This window comes from Colobus angolensis, unplaced genomic scaffold (genome assembly GCF_000951035.1).
Source record: "Colobus angolensis palliatus isolate OR3802 unplaced genomic scaffold, Cang.pa_1.0 Scaffold179, whole genome shotgun sequence".
Taxonomy (NCBI): Eukaryota; Metazoa; Chordata; class Mammalia; order Primates; family Cercopithecidae; genus Colobus; species Colobus angolensis.
The window spans coordinates 6,726,617-6,741,028 of record NW_012114921.1 but is presented as its reverse complement, the minus strand read 5'-3'; the positions used below and the strand labels follow the sequence as shown (position 1 = coordinate 6,741,028).

General features: G+C 54.2%; 1 protein-coding gene across 5 annotated transcripts in view; it reads left to right on the top strand.

The window, feature by feature from the left end:
* Positions 1-14,168, top strand: part of TSKU (tsukushi, small leucine rich proteoglycan) — a 15,878-nt gene extending 1,710 nt beyond the window's left edge. Inside the window, exons 1-2 of one of the 5 annotated variants that reach the window (XM_011938954.1) lie at positions 228-448; positions 11,621-14,160. In XM_011938954.1, coding sequence (XP_011794344.1) covers positions 11,629-12,690 — 1,062 coding nt within the window. In that variant the 5' untranslated portion in view covers positions 228-448; positions 11,621-11,628 and the 3' untranslated portion in view covers positions 12,691-14,160. Of the gene's footprint in view, positions 1-227; positions 449-7,753; positions 8,761-11,620 lie in introns of those variants that run through there. The other 4 variants (XM_011938953.1, XM_011938952.1, XM_011938955.1 and 1 more) reach the window with 4 other exon arrangements.
* Positions 14,169-14,412: the final 244 nt, after the last annotated feature.

Sequence of the window (14,412 nt, the reverse complement as noted above, 5' to 3'; positions counted from 1 at the left end):
CCGTCCACTCGGGCCCACGACTTGGCTCCAAACTTTTCTCCCGGTTCCTCGGGCAACAGCCCCAGTCCTCCCCACCGCAGCCCGGCCGGGGGCGCTGGCAGCCCTCCCCCTCCCCCTCCTGAGGTCCCAGGCCGCAAGGGGCTGCGATGGGATTGGTGGTCGGGGGGATCGGCAGCGCCTGGGGACTGGCCGGGCAGGGGCTGGGAGGAGCGTGCGGATTCCCCTGCAGACCCCGGCTGGGAGGAGGAGGCGAGAGGTGGGTCCCGGGCTCCGGTCCTGGGCTGGGGAGAGTAAGGGACAGGGCGGCTGGCGTTGCCCTCCCCGCGCTTCTTAGAAAGAGTATGACCCAGAGAGTTGTATCTGTTTGGTGGGGAGACAGGCTCCGCTTTGAGACCCGCTCTCCGTTTGCAGCCCGCCCGCGGGAAAGGGGGACCAACCCTCCGACCTGGTAGGGGAGCGAGCGACTGCCAGTTCAGATCATGCCTGAGGCGCCGGCTCGCAGGACCCGGAGCTGGGCTGGGGGCCGTGGGAGCCTCGCACACACAGATTTCAACTGGGACGGCCACTGGCCCACTGTGCGGCGCTGGCAAGTTGCTCAGCTTCGCGGAGTCGCGGTCACTCTGGCACGGACAGGGCGAGAACTCCCTCGCGGCTCGGGGCGTGCAGTGTGAATAACCCGCGCTGCTGGAGCCGGGCGGAGAGCAGTGCCAGCCCACTTTTGGCCTGGCGAGGAGGTGACTCAAGACCTTCGATCCTTCTTTCATCGTTGTGCGCCCTGCCCTCCGGATAAGTCTAGACTTGCAGCGCCTGGGACTGACCGGAGAGGGGGGAGCTCAGAGCGGCAGGAGCCTGCTAGGCTTTTGAGACTAAGTCGCAAAGATAACCCTAAACACCCTCCTCCCCACCGGTCACTCCAGTCTTTAACCTAGAGCTTTGTCGGATGCTGCAGACATGATGGGAGGACACAGGCCACTAACCTGGGAAAGAGACGACTGTGGGCATTTTCCTTTCCCTCTCTGGCCTCAGTTTCCCTTCTGTAAGGGGAGGTATTGAGAGCCTCTTCTGTTCTGGCTGACTGCTTCAGATCCCAGAACCTAGAAACACTTTGATGTTTAACCTACACCTCCATTCTGACCTGACCTATTCCCAGGCACTACTTTGCTCCCCAGGAAGGCTGCAATGCTACAGCCACCGGGCTTCCACCTGCCCTTCCTCCAACACCAGGAAAGGCAAAAGCTGATAAATGAGTCAAAAATGGAAAGGGAAGGGAGGGGGATTGACCTTTTCTCCTCTTACTTTTTAAATGACAGTTTGTGGGTGGTAGAGTCCAGATCAGTTTTCTTCTTAATCATAACTCTTGGGTCAACACAGGGGATGCACTTAAGGGTTCATGCTTCCTTTTTCAGAGCAAGGCTGGCCTGGGCACTGAGGACACTTCATAAAGAGGGTTGGGTCCTCCCTGAAAGCCCCCTGGCCAAAGCAAGTCCTAAGAGGGGTTCTGTGGGAATAACCCAGGGCAGGGGCCTCACGGGAGGTTCCTCCTGCTGTCAGTTTTGAAGTCAGTGGGTACACAGAGGAGAGGCAGGAAGTATCTCCCACAAAAAGATCAGCATGTGCAGGACCTGTGCATGAAAACAGCACAGGTGGTCCGCATGCTGGATCGGCAGACACAAGGTCTTGAGGGTGGTGAATTGGAATTGAACTTGAGGCTGGGAAGGCAGGGACCAAATCACCAAGGCCTTGAATGCCAGGTGGAGAAGTGGGATTTGACCCTGTAGGCAATGGAGAGCTCCTGGAGGATTTAAACAGATACAGCAGGGTGGGGTTGGTAATTCTGTGAAACTGGTCTCTGGCTTGTGGGTGGTGCTGGAGGTCAGGAGACCAATCTGGAGGCCGAGTGATCCAGCCTCTTAGAGTCAAAGGACCCGGATTTTACTCCCACCCCATTGCTTCCTACCTCTGTGGCCTGGGACAAGTAACTTATTTAAAATGTGAGGATATTAATTCTTGCTCCACTGATCTGGTGTATTAAATAAGATGATGAATTACATGTGCAAATAAATGAAAAGTGGTTTGTAGTATGTATTACATCGTGTAGACAGAAATTCACTGGATTGCACTGACAATTGAAGGCAGAGACAGCGTTGACTCTGGTCCTAAACCTGATTTCACCAGCGGGCAGAGCCCTAAGCATCCTGCAGGGTTGCACCAATTGTTATGTTCCCCACAAAGCAGAAGGGAGCTTTCTGTCCATCTACACCGATGCGTAGATGGCCACAGAAGTGGGCCAGTACCTTGACAGGGGCAGCCCAAGGGCCATGGGAGCTCACAGCATGGGTGGCCTTTCCTGGGTGAGGGGCAGGTTAGACTGCGAAAGCCTCACAGAGGAGGTGGCTTTTTGAATCAAGTGTATAAGAATTTGCTGGTAGACAAGGGTATCTTTGTCTTCATCAGAGGGAACAACCTGTGCAAAAAGGCAGGTGGCTCTAGAAAAGTCACAGGCCTCTAGACTAGAAAGCTGTCTCTGTGGGATGGGTTTGAAAGAGGGAGCTGTGGTAGGGTCCCGGTCTTCTGTTGGGAAGTGCATTCTGGTGCCCAGCATGGCTGGCAGTTGAAGTCAGGGGCCAGGAGTGAGGCTGTTGCAGCAGGTCTCCTGAGCCTGACCTGGACAGTGGGAGGTAACTGTCCAGCTTAGGGTTGCAGGAGAGGGAAGACAGTGATTCCACCTGCCCAGGGGGAGCTGCGGATTTGATGCTGAGCCCTCATGCTGTCACAGGCAACAGAGCAGCTTCTGCCTGCTTTGGCCTCTGAGACCTTTCCAGTTCACCCTTCCCAGTCTCCTGGGAGTGCCTTGTCAGCACCTGGTAGCCACACCGGGATCCTGGATGGTATGTGGAGAGAAGATCCAAGGCCTCTGGGATGAATTGTGGATTCTTCTCCATCTTCAGCCCCTGCCTTGCCTCAGGATTTGCTGGTGTCACAGCACCTTTTTCTTCCCTGGTCCCTGAAATCACTCACTGGGGACAGGAACCAACATTCAGTGAATACCAGTGTGTGCCAGGCCGGGTCTGGGTCTTCACTTTGCCTCATGTAATCATCACAGCATGGGGAATATCACCATGTTACGGATGAGGACTCAGAGGGGTGAGGGCACGAACAAGCCTCAGAGCAGTGAAGGCCCTGTAGGGTTGGAACCCAGACTGCCTGGTTACAGAACCCTTGCCCTCTGCCCCATAGCGCCTCCTCGTGTGTCCATGTACGCTGCCTCAAGTTGATGGGAACTTGAAAATCTTCAGGAAGAACACATATTGGAAGGAAAATATCCTATTGGGAGCCTTGCCCGTCTCCCTGTAGATTATCCTCCTTGGGTAAGTTGTTAGGCTTACAGGTCCCTGGGATCATGTCACGGAGGAGACCAGGTACTGGATGTCAGAATACCTGGGTCCTGGTCCAGCCCCGTCCTCTCTGGCTGTGTGACTCTGGACAGATCACAGAATCTCTCTGGACTTCTTTACACAGCTGTAAAGTAGATACGATGCCATCTAACCTGCTGATTCTGCAGGGTGACTGAACAGATGGTAGTTGAGGAAGCATGGGAGAGGTTGAGAGGTGTCCTTTGGTGAGGTAGCGGTATTCTAGATGCTTGGTGCATCTTCACATGGTGTCTGCTCTGTACCAGGCTCGGTGCTCAGCTTCAAGGGCATAAAAAGGAACCTAATACCATCCCTGCCCACAGTAGGATAGACAGGTAAACATGTAAGTACAGTTCAGCATGACCAGGTCTAAGCTGTCTTGCACATGTGCTCATTTGGAAGCTGAGGCAGAGTGGATTTGGAGCTAAGACATCTGGGGTTAAGTCCTGGGTCCTCTCCTTCCCAGCTGAATAACATCCATTCCCATGTCTGCAAAATAGGGACAGTATCCCCTGGGTCAAGGCTGTGGTGAGGCAGAAGTGAGATGCTGATGGAGAGCACATGGTGGGCTGCTGTGTTTGTCCAGATGTGCTGCATTAGCGGGTCTGTTGCAAGAGCTGGCCCTCGGGGCTCCGGGAGTCTGGCCTTGAAATTCTTTCTGCCTTGCATTTCCAGAGCTGACAAAGTGGTTGGAGGGCAGGACATTTCTGAAAACTGTCTACCTGGGGATTTCCTTGGCATCAGCTTGAGTGAGCTCATGACTGAGGGGAGCAGGGTGGGAGGTAGCTCTGCATTGAGGAACAGCCAGTTGAGACAAAGGCCAGTCTCAGGAGGGTGCTGGGGCTCTGTGCCAGTGGGGCCCTGTGCCAACAGTGCCCTGTGGAAGTTGTTGAGGGCAGTGGGAGGAGCTGGAAAACTTTACAGACCAGAGATGCTGTAGTGCAGCACCAGGGTCAGGCAGCTGGGGCCAGGTGGGTTCAAGCTGGAACCCAACACCCAGAGAGCTGTCCTTATCAGCAGACACCAGGGAAGTGACTGGAGAATGTCATCACAGGCAGTCTCGGACCTGCTGCGCTCCTGGGCTGCACTGGGAACTTGGTTGGGGAGGAACATGAAGGATCACATGGTGACTGCCTTTAGAAGGCTTAGCATCACTATCATTGTCTACCACACATTGAGTACTTGTGTAACAGATAGTGAGTGGAATGCCTGCCATTCGGTCATTTAATTCTTTCAACAATCCTGTGCTCTTAGCCCTGTTGAGGACCCTCGGAGCGGGTCCCAAGACTTACCCAAGGCTGGTGGGTACAGAGCTAGGTTCACACCTTGTCTGGGTCTTGCAGTTGACCGGTTCATCCTGCTCTTCCTCCACATGCCCTCTAGGCCTGGCTCTGATCCCAGGTGGGGGAAAGAACACACAGTTAAAGTAGGCACGGCACTGCCCCATGCTGCTCACACATCAAGTAGGAAAACAGCAGGTAACTCACGGCAGAGAATTTACTGAAGGAGGCCTGTGGGTAGCCTGTGGGGTGAGAGGCCAGGAGGGAGGGGTGGGGGGGACTGAGTGGACAGAACAGGCTTTGTTCTGCTGGGAGCAGGCCAGGGGCAGGCGGGATGGATGCATGCAGTTCTGGCAGTCACATGAGGCATCAGGTCCTAGGTCCTGGGCCCTGCTCTGCCATTCCTTGCTGTCACTGCCCCTCTCCAGGCCCCAGTCAGCCATGATCCCCAAGGGGCCGTCCAGCTCCCAAGCCCTGGAATTCTCCAAGTTTGGAGATGTGTTAGCAGAGGGTGAGAGTTGTTCAGAGTCCATCAAGGTGAAGGCTGTTCCCACTTCGGCTGTCAAGGAGGGTTCAAATCCACATGGGGGGCTGGGGACAGGTGGGAGGGGAGAAGAAGGTGGTGACAACTTGCAGGTGCCTTGTGCATGGGAGAACTTGATTTCTATAAGTAAAAAGCAGAACTCAAGAGGTTTCTGATAAGGAGAGTGATGTGGCCAAAGCTGTTTTAGAGATGTCTCATAGCAGTGTGTGCGGTGTCACCTGGGGAGACTTGCCTGGAGCCTGTTGGGGCCGTAACATTTACTCTTTGTCCTTGCAGACCATCAGCAAACTTAGAGTCACTGTGGACCTGGCCCCGTGGGCCCAACAATGCATGATTCATGGCCCCTGCACTGGAAGGCCTTACAGTATATCCCCCAAACCACAGATGGATATGGTTTCTAAGCCCTTGTCCTCCTGTTCTTGTGTTATATAATCTGGTCAATCAGTGGATATCTTTTATCTGCAGGTCATGGTTTGGAAAAAAATGTTGAATCTTGACCGAAAGATCCCTTTCCTTCTCAGCCTTCTTTGGTGGCTACCAGTCTTCATTTCTCTTTCTCCTGGGGCTAGAGTACGGGTCCCAGAGGGAGGCAATGTGAATACTGTTACACAGATAAGAAAACCAAGGCTCAAAGAAATAAAGAAAACAGGGAAGGTCACACAGATAGTGGCAGACCTAGGACTAGAGCCCTAGTCTCCTGGGTCCAAAGCTGGTGTTAGTGATCTTGTTATAAGTTGGTCTTCTATTCTCATTGCTGGTCTGTAAGCCCCATCAGGACAGGGACCCTAGTATCTGTCTCGTCACCACCACCCCCTGCCGCCTACTCCCCACTCCCTCCTGGCCTAGCCCAGTGCTTTGTATATACTTAGTAGAAATTTAGGATGTGCTTTTGTTAAACTTTAAAATCCCAAAACCCTGGAGTTGGATTATCTAAACTGAACCTCTTAATGTGAAGCTGGAAACTGAGGCACAGAAAGGGGAAGAGACTTGTTCAGAGATGAGATGAGGACAATCCATGGCAGAACAGGCACTGAGACCTAGGGCTCCTGACAGTCCTGCAGGACTTATCTTGTCACCAGGTACAGCTGCCCTGTCACCTCCCTGTGAGTGCCCCAGAGTGTGGGGAGGGACGTAGTTGGTGACTGTGTCTCAGTCTACCATTGGCTGCACATCTGTCAGTGTCCTGGCACTGTGCTGGGTGTTTCACACAAGCAATCTCTAGCCCTTGCGGCAACTCCTTGAGGAAGGGATTAACTCCATTTTAACTCTCCATGACTTCTGATATGGTTTGGCTGTGCCCCCACCCAAATCTGAACTTGAATTGTCTCTCCCAGAATTCCCATGTGTTGTGGGAGGGACCCAGTGGGAGGTAATTGAATGCAGGAAGCTTTTGCTTCCTCCTCATTCTCTCTTGCCACTGCCACGTAAGAAGTGCCTTTTGCCCTCTGCCATGATTGTGAGACCTTCCCCAGCCACATGGAACTGTTAAGTTCAATTAAACCTCTTTCTTTTTTATGTTGCCCAGTCTCGGGTATGTCTTTATCAGCAGCATGAAAAAGGACTAGTACAGTAAATTGGTACCAGTAGAGTCGGGCATTGCTGAAAAGATACCCAAAATGTGGAAGCAACTTTGGACCTGGGTGACAGGCAGAGGTTGAAACAGTTTGGAGGGTTCAGAAGAGGACAGGAAAATGTGGGAAAGCTTGGAACTTCCTAGAGACTTGTTGAATGGCTTTGCCCAAAATCCTGATGACAATGTGGACAATAAAGTCCAGGCTGAGGTGGTCTCAGATGGAAATGAGGAACTTGTTGGGAACTGGAGCAAAAGTGACTCTTGTTATGTTTTAGCAAAGAGACAGCAGCAATTTGCTCCTGCCCTAGAGATTTCTGGAACTTTGAACTTGAGAGTGATGATTAGGGTATGTAGCAGAAGAAATTTCTAAGCAGCAAAGCATTCAAGAGGTGACCTGGGTGCTGTTAAAGGCATTCTGTTTCATAAGGGAAGCAGAGCATAAAAGTTTGGAAAATTTGTAGCTTGACAATGCATTAGAAAAGAAAATCCCATTTTCTGAGGAGACATTTAAGCCAGCTGCAGAAATTTGCATAAGTAACTTGGAGCTGAATGTTAGTTCCCAAGACAATGGGGAAAATGTCACCAGGGCATGTCAGAGTTCTTCAAGGCAGCCCTTCTCATCACAGGCCTGGAGGCGTAGGAGGAAAAAAAGGGTTTCTCGGGCCAGGCCCAGGATCTCCATGCTGTGTGCAGCCTAGGGACTTGGTGTCCTGTGTCCCAGATGCTCCAGCCATGACTAAAAGGGGCCAAGATACGGCTCAGCCATGGCTTCAGAGGGTGCAAGCCCCAAGACTTGGCAGGTCCCAGAACCATCATTCACTGGCCTTGGGCAGGTGACCCAATCTCTTTGAGCATCCACAGAAGGAGATAATTGTTCATTTTACAAAATCCAAACCAAAGCTCAACAGCACTTGGCAGCTTCCACATGGTGTGGAGCCTGTGGGTGCACAGAAGTCAAGAACTGAGGTTTGGGAACCTCTGCCTAGATTTCAGAAGATGTATGGAAACACCTGGATGCCCAGGCAAAAGTTTGCTGGAGTGGCAGGACCCTCATGGAGAACCTCTGCAAGGGTGGTGCAGAAAGGAAATGTGGGGTTGGAGTAGAGTCCCTACTGGGGCACCGCCTAGTGGAGCTATGAGAAGCGGGGCACCATCCTCTAGACGGCAGAATGGCAGATCCACCAACAGCTTGCACTGTGCACCTGGAAAAGCTGCAGACATTCAATGCCAGTCCATGAAAGCAGCCAGAAAGGTACCCTGCAAAGCCACGGGGGTGGAGCTGCCCAAGACCATGGGAACCCACCTCTTGCATCAGCATGACTCAGATATGCAAGATATGGAGTCAAAGGAGATCATTTTGGAACTTTAAGATTTGACTGCCCTGCTGGATTTTGAACTTGCCTGGGTCCTGTAGCCCCTTTGTTTTGGCTAATTTCTTCCATGTGGAACAGCTATATTTACCCAATGCCTGTACCCCCATTGTATCTAGGAAGTAACTAACGTGCTTTTGGTTTTACAGGCTCATAGGTGGAAGAGACTTGTCTCAGATGAGACGTTGGACTGTGGACTTTTGGGTTAACACTGAAATGAATTAAGACTTTGGGGGACTGTTGGGAAGGCGTGATGGTTTTAAAATGTGAGGACATGAGATTTGGAGGGGCCAGGGGTGGAATGATACAGTTTAGCTGTGTCCCCACACAAATCTCAACTTGAATTGTATCTCCCAGAATTCCCATTTGTTGTGGGAGGGACCCAGTGGGAGGTAATTGAATCATGGGGGCCAGTCTTTCCCAAGCTATTCTCATGATAGTGAATAAGTCTCAGGAGATCTGATGGGTTTATCAGGGGTTTCAGCTTCTGCTTCCTCCTCATTCTTTCTTGCCACTGCCATGTAAGAAGTGCCTTTCGCCCTCCACCATGATTGTTAGACCTTCCCAGCCACGTGGAATTGTAAGTCCAATTAAACCTCTTTCTTTTGTAAATTGCCCAGTCTTGGGTATGTCTTTATCAGCAGCATGAAAACAGACTAATACAACTTCCCAGAGTTGCACAGTGTAGCAAGTCACTCCTGCTAAAGATGGTCAGCCACCTTCCTTTTCCCATCCTCAGTTCCTCTGCTCTAAAATGGGGATGAGACTGCTGGCTCACAGAGTGACTGTGTGGACTGAATGAAAGCATGTGTGTCCAGCACTAGCAGAGAGTGAGGACTGGCCCTGACTGTCACTGTCGGCACTTCCCACTGCCAATGGCCAGCCCTGGGCATAGGCCCGGCACAGAGCAGGAACCCCGGGAGAGGTGCCCACTGTGCAGGGCTGAGCAAGGAACCTAGTCCAGTGCCCTGGGAGCATGTGCGAACAGTTACCTAGGTAACTCCTGCGTCTTTACATCAGGTGCCTCTTTATATTGGCTGTTACTACCATTGCCTCAGTTCTGTATCTTCTGGCTGCTGGGTATGACCGCCCTGTGCATGTGCACAGCCCTTCACAGTTGGCAGTAAGGGTTAATCAACTTAGGTGAAGAGGACAGGGTAGAAATTGCCACCCTTTAGTGCAGAGGACAAGGCTGAGACTTTAAGAGGGTCAGCGAGAGGTCCCCTCTGGTGGGAGTGGATTTGGGCAGTGTTTTGAGTTGCTGGTTATGTAAGTGGGAGCTCATACGAGGCCATTTGGCATTTCACGGACCCCTTGTATAATCACCTCTGGGAATCAAAGGGTAATCTTGGGGCCTTTGTGGTGTTTGTTTAAACCCCAGGAAGGGTGGGTATGAATGAGCAGATCAGCTTAGCAGGGGAGGTGGGGCCTTTGGTGGTAATGAGCCCTGCGGTGAGGAGCTCACCCAGGGGAACAAAGAGGGCCTGGAGCAACTTAATATTTTCCTTTTGGTTCCAGACATTGGAACACTCTGTCCTGCCTTGGTTGGGACCATGCCCAGGATGCACCTGGGCTGGATTTAATCCTGAAATTGGCCTCTACAAAAGAAAGAGGTGGGAGAGGAGGGGCCTACATGGGGATGAGGGCAGGGGAGAAGAGTCCCACTTTTCCCTGCCCCTGGGCAAAGCCAGAGTGCAGATCAGGTGGCTAGCTCTTTAAAGTTTCATGCAAGGCTGGTAATACAATCCTGCTACTCCCTCCCCACCCACCTTCCAGTCTGGAAGGGGGGCAGGTCCCTGGCCCATCTCCTCCCCCTCTCTCACCTCCTTCCTGAAGGCCAGAGGGAGGGATGGGCAAGAGGGCAGGGGGCCCAGAGCAGGGCCACCCAGATGAAGAACCCTGCTAGAAGGAAGCTTAGTGCCTTCTGTCTCCCAGACTGCAGGCCACTGTGCAGGGCAGGGGTGACCACAGACTATCCAATTGGTCTAGTTAGAGGCTCCCACTGCCCAGCCCTCTGCTTCTCATGCTAGCACCAGCATCCCAGGAGCTACAGTGGACGTGAACACAGGCTTTGAATCCAACAGCATTGGGTGGTGTGACCATTAGATGTGACAACACGTATGTAGCGCCCGACATCTGTGGCAGCCACCACTGTAATTGTACAGAGGGAACTGAGATCTGAGAAGGGAAACTGGCTCATGCCATAGTATGTGTCAGTGGGAGAAGCCCTTCCTGCACCCTGCCTCTCCACCAGCTACTCTGCCAGTCCAGCTGGAAGCAATGCATATGAATATGGGAATTGGAGTATAGCAGGCCTGGGTCCCATTCCTGCCCTGCATTTTACTAGTTTGGGGTAAAGCCCTATTCCTCTCTCAGCCTCTGTTTCTTCATCTGTATAATGGGGGAAGCAGCCTAATTGCCTGCCCAAGGTTAAAGGAGGCACGAAAGAGGTGTAGTAGCTTAATCTGCTGGGGGAAGGGGCAGGGTAAGGGGGAAAGGTACTCGGGACAGGTGTCCCCAAAACCCATCTGGGAGTGTAGACACCCACGTTGGACACCAGGATGCCCAGTGAGAAGGGAAGATCCTGCCTCTGGATGACAGGCTAGGGGGACAGGGCAGGTGGAGTAGGGGTGCGGTGGGGTAGTCACTGCAGGCCCCATTGCAGGGAGGGAGCCCTGGTCTTGAAGTCTGGAGTGTGGGTCTCAGGCCTGGCTCAGCCCCGGCCAGACCACAGCAGTGGGCGGTGCTTTGTCTGTCAGTGTCCCCTCTAGTGCCACTCCACTCTGTTGTGTGGCTGTCCAAAAGTGTCTTAACCTAAGGCCCAGTTCCCTTTTGGTAAAACAGAGAATTTTCTGCCTTGCAAGGGGGTCGTGAGGGTCAGATGTGACTGTGCTGTGGGGCAGCCAGAACAGCACCTGACACGTAACACTTGCTCAGCAGAGAATGGGGCACCCTGGGCGCACCCTACCCTCAGCCCAGTGGATGAGCCCCTCACCCGGGGGTCGGGGTCTAGACCAACCCAGGGACTCTGGACCATCAGAGCTGGAGAGGCCAGCCCGAGAAGCCGTCTAGTCTGGTGGGTTTCAAACTGGGTTTCCTAACACCGTAGGCAGGGATGGTGGGCAGAAGTGGAGGGCTTCAGGTCCCCCTCACTTCAGCCAGACCAGGCCTGCCTTCATCTGCTGCTCTTGTTTAAGAAAGGAGTCTGCTTCTTCTAGTTGAAAATTCACCACCTAGCCTCACGCCCCTTTACCATGCAGATGGAGAGGCAGAGGCCAGAGAGGAACTGGGTCTAGGAACTCTGGGGAGTGTTCCAGGAAGCATTCCAGGAGGTTGGGGCCTGTGACACCTTCCAGCGGTGTCTAGACTGGGCTCATGTTCTGTGCAGTGGGTTTAGACCATCTGGTGCATTCAGTCCTCACCCATGGCTCTCTTTCTAGCCCCCACCATGCCGTGGCCCCTGCTGCTTCTGCTGGCCGTGAGTGGGGCCCAGACAACCCGGCCATGCTTTCCCGGGTGCCAGTGCGAGGTGGAGACCTTCGGCCTTTTCGACAGCTTCAGCCTGACTCGGGTGGATTGCAGTGGCTTGGGCCCCCACATCATGCCAGTGCCCATCCCTCTGGACACAGCCCACTTGGACCTGTCCTCCAACCGGCTAGAGATGGTGAATGAGTCGGTGTTGGCGGGGCCAGGCTACACGACGCTGGCTGGCCTGGATCTCAGCCACAACCTGCTCACCAGCATCTCACCCACTGCCTTCTCCCGCCTTCGTTACCTGGAGTCGCTTGACCTCAGCCACAATGGCCTGACAGCCCTGCCAGCCGAGAGCTTCACCAGCTCACCCCTGAGTGACGTGAACCTTAGCCACAACCAGCTCCGGGAGGTCTCAGTGTCTGCCTTCACGACCCACAGTCAGGGCCGGGCACTACACGTGGACCTCTCCCACAACCTCATTCACCGCCTCGTGCCCCACCCCGCGAGGGCCGGCCTGCCTGCGCCCACCATTCAGAGCCTGAACCTGGCCTGGAACCGGCTCCATGCCGTGCCCAACCTCCAAGACTTGCCCCTGCGCTACCTGAGCCTGGATGGGAACCCTCTAGCTGTCATTGGTCCGGGTGCCTTCGCGGGGCTGGCAGGCCTTACACACCTGTCTCTGGCCAGCCTGCAGAGGCTCCCTAAGCTGGCACCCTATGGCTTCCGCGAGCTACCGGGACTGCAGGTCCTGGACCTGTCGGGCAACCCCAAGCTCAACTGGGCAGGAGCTGAGGTGTTCTCAGGCCTGAGCTCCCTGCAGGAGCTGGACCTTTCGGGCACCAACCTGGTGCCCCTGCCTGAGGCGCTGCTTCTCCACCTCCCGGCACTGCAGAGTGTCAGCGTGGGCCAGGATGTGTGGTGCCGGCGCCTGGTGCGGGAGGGTGCCTATCCCCGGAGGCCTGGCTCCAACCCCAAGGTGGCCCTGCACTGCGTAGACACCCGGGAATCTGCTGCTAGGGGGCCCAACATCTTGTGACGAATGGTGTGGCCCAGGGCCACATAGCAGACTGCTGTCCTGGGCTGCTTCCGGTCCCGAATGATTTATGTTCCATGTGCCAACACCAGTGAGGAGCCCGCAGGCCTATGGTGCAGCATCACTGCAGGAGTTGTGGGCCTAGGAGAGGCTTTGGACCTGGGAGTCACACCTAGCAGCAAAGTCTCACCCCTTTGTCTACATTGCTCCCCCAAACCATGAGCAGAGGGACTTCGATGCCAAACCAGACTCTGGTCCCCTCCTGCTTCCCTTCCCCACTTATCCCCCAAGTGCCTTCCCTCATGGCTGGGCCGGCCTGACCCGAGATGGGCAGAGGGTGGGTGGGACCCCCTGCTGCAAGGCAAAGTTCAGGTCCACTGGGCTGAGTGTCCCCTTGGGCCCGTGGCCCAGTCACTCAGGGGCATGAGTTTCTTTTCTAACATAGCCCTTTCTTTGCCATGAGGCCGTGAGACCCACTTCCTCCTTTTCTATTTCTCTAGAACCTTAATGGTAGAAGGAATTGCAAAGAATCAAGTCCACCCTTCTCATGTGACAGATGGGGAAACTGAGGCCTTGAGAAGGAAAAAGGCTAATCTGAGTTCCTAGCGGGCAGTGGCATGACTGGAGCACAGCCTCCTGCCTCCCAGCCGGGCCCTTTGCACTTTCTTGTCTCCTCTAATAAGCCCCACCCTCCCCACCTGGGCTCCCCTTGCTGCCCTTGCCCATTCCCCATTAGCACAGGAGTAGCAGCAGCAGGACAGGCAAGAGCCTCACAAGTGGGACTCTGGGCCTGGTGACCAGCTGTGTGGCATGGGCTAAGTCACTCTGCCCTTCGGAGCCTCTGGAAGCTTTAGGGCACATTGGTTCCAGCCTAGCCAGTTTCTCACCCTGGGTTGGGGTCCCCCAGCATCCAGACTGGAAACCTACCCATTTTCCCCTGAGCATCCTCTAGATACTGCTCCAAGGAGTTGCTGCAGTTCTGGAGCCTCATCTGGCCGGGAGCTCCAAGGGGCCTCCTGGATTCAGTCCCCACTGGCCCTGAGTGCTATAGCCCTTGTCACCCTCCCAGGAATGCTGTGAAAGGAGGCAAGGTCTCCCCCACCCATGTCTATGCTCGACCCCCAGGGTAGCATCTCAGCTTCCAAACCCTGGGCTGTTTCCTTAGTCTTCATTTTATAAAAGTTGTTGCCTTTTTAATGGACTGTCACTTTCAACCCGCCTGCCCCACCCCTGCTGGCCGGGGATGGAGACATGTCATTTGTAAAAGCAGAAAAAGGTTGCATTTGTTCACTTTTGTGATATTGTCCTGGGCCTGTGTTGCGGTGTTGGGGGAAGCTGGGCATCAGTGGCCATGTGGGCATCAGGGGCTGGCCCCACAGAGACCCCACAGGGCAGTGAGCTCTGTCTTCCTCCACCTGCTTAGCCCATCATCTATCTGACTGGTCCTTGATTTAATAAACACCATAAAAAGTTCTTTGCTTCACTCAGCCAGTGTCCACTGGCAATCCCTGGGCTGGGCTCTGGGGCCACAAAGATGAATCAGGTTAGGCCGTGCCCTGGGCAGCTTGTTCTCCCTGAAAAGCCTGATAATCTCAGGATTAGGGGAGTAAGGTGATGTGAGGGAGGGAGTTCCTGCACCCTGCTCACCTCTCATCTCCCCCGGCCCTCCCCGCTGTTCCTGTCACCCCAACTCCAGCCATAGCCATGAGCATGCCAGGCAGGCCC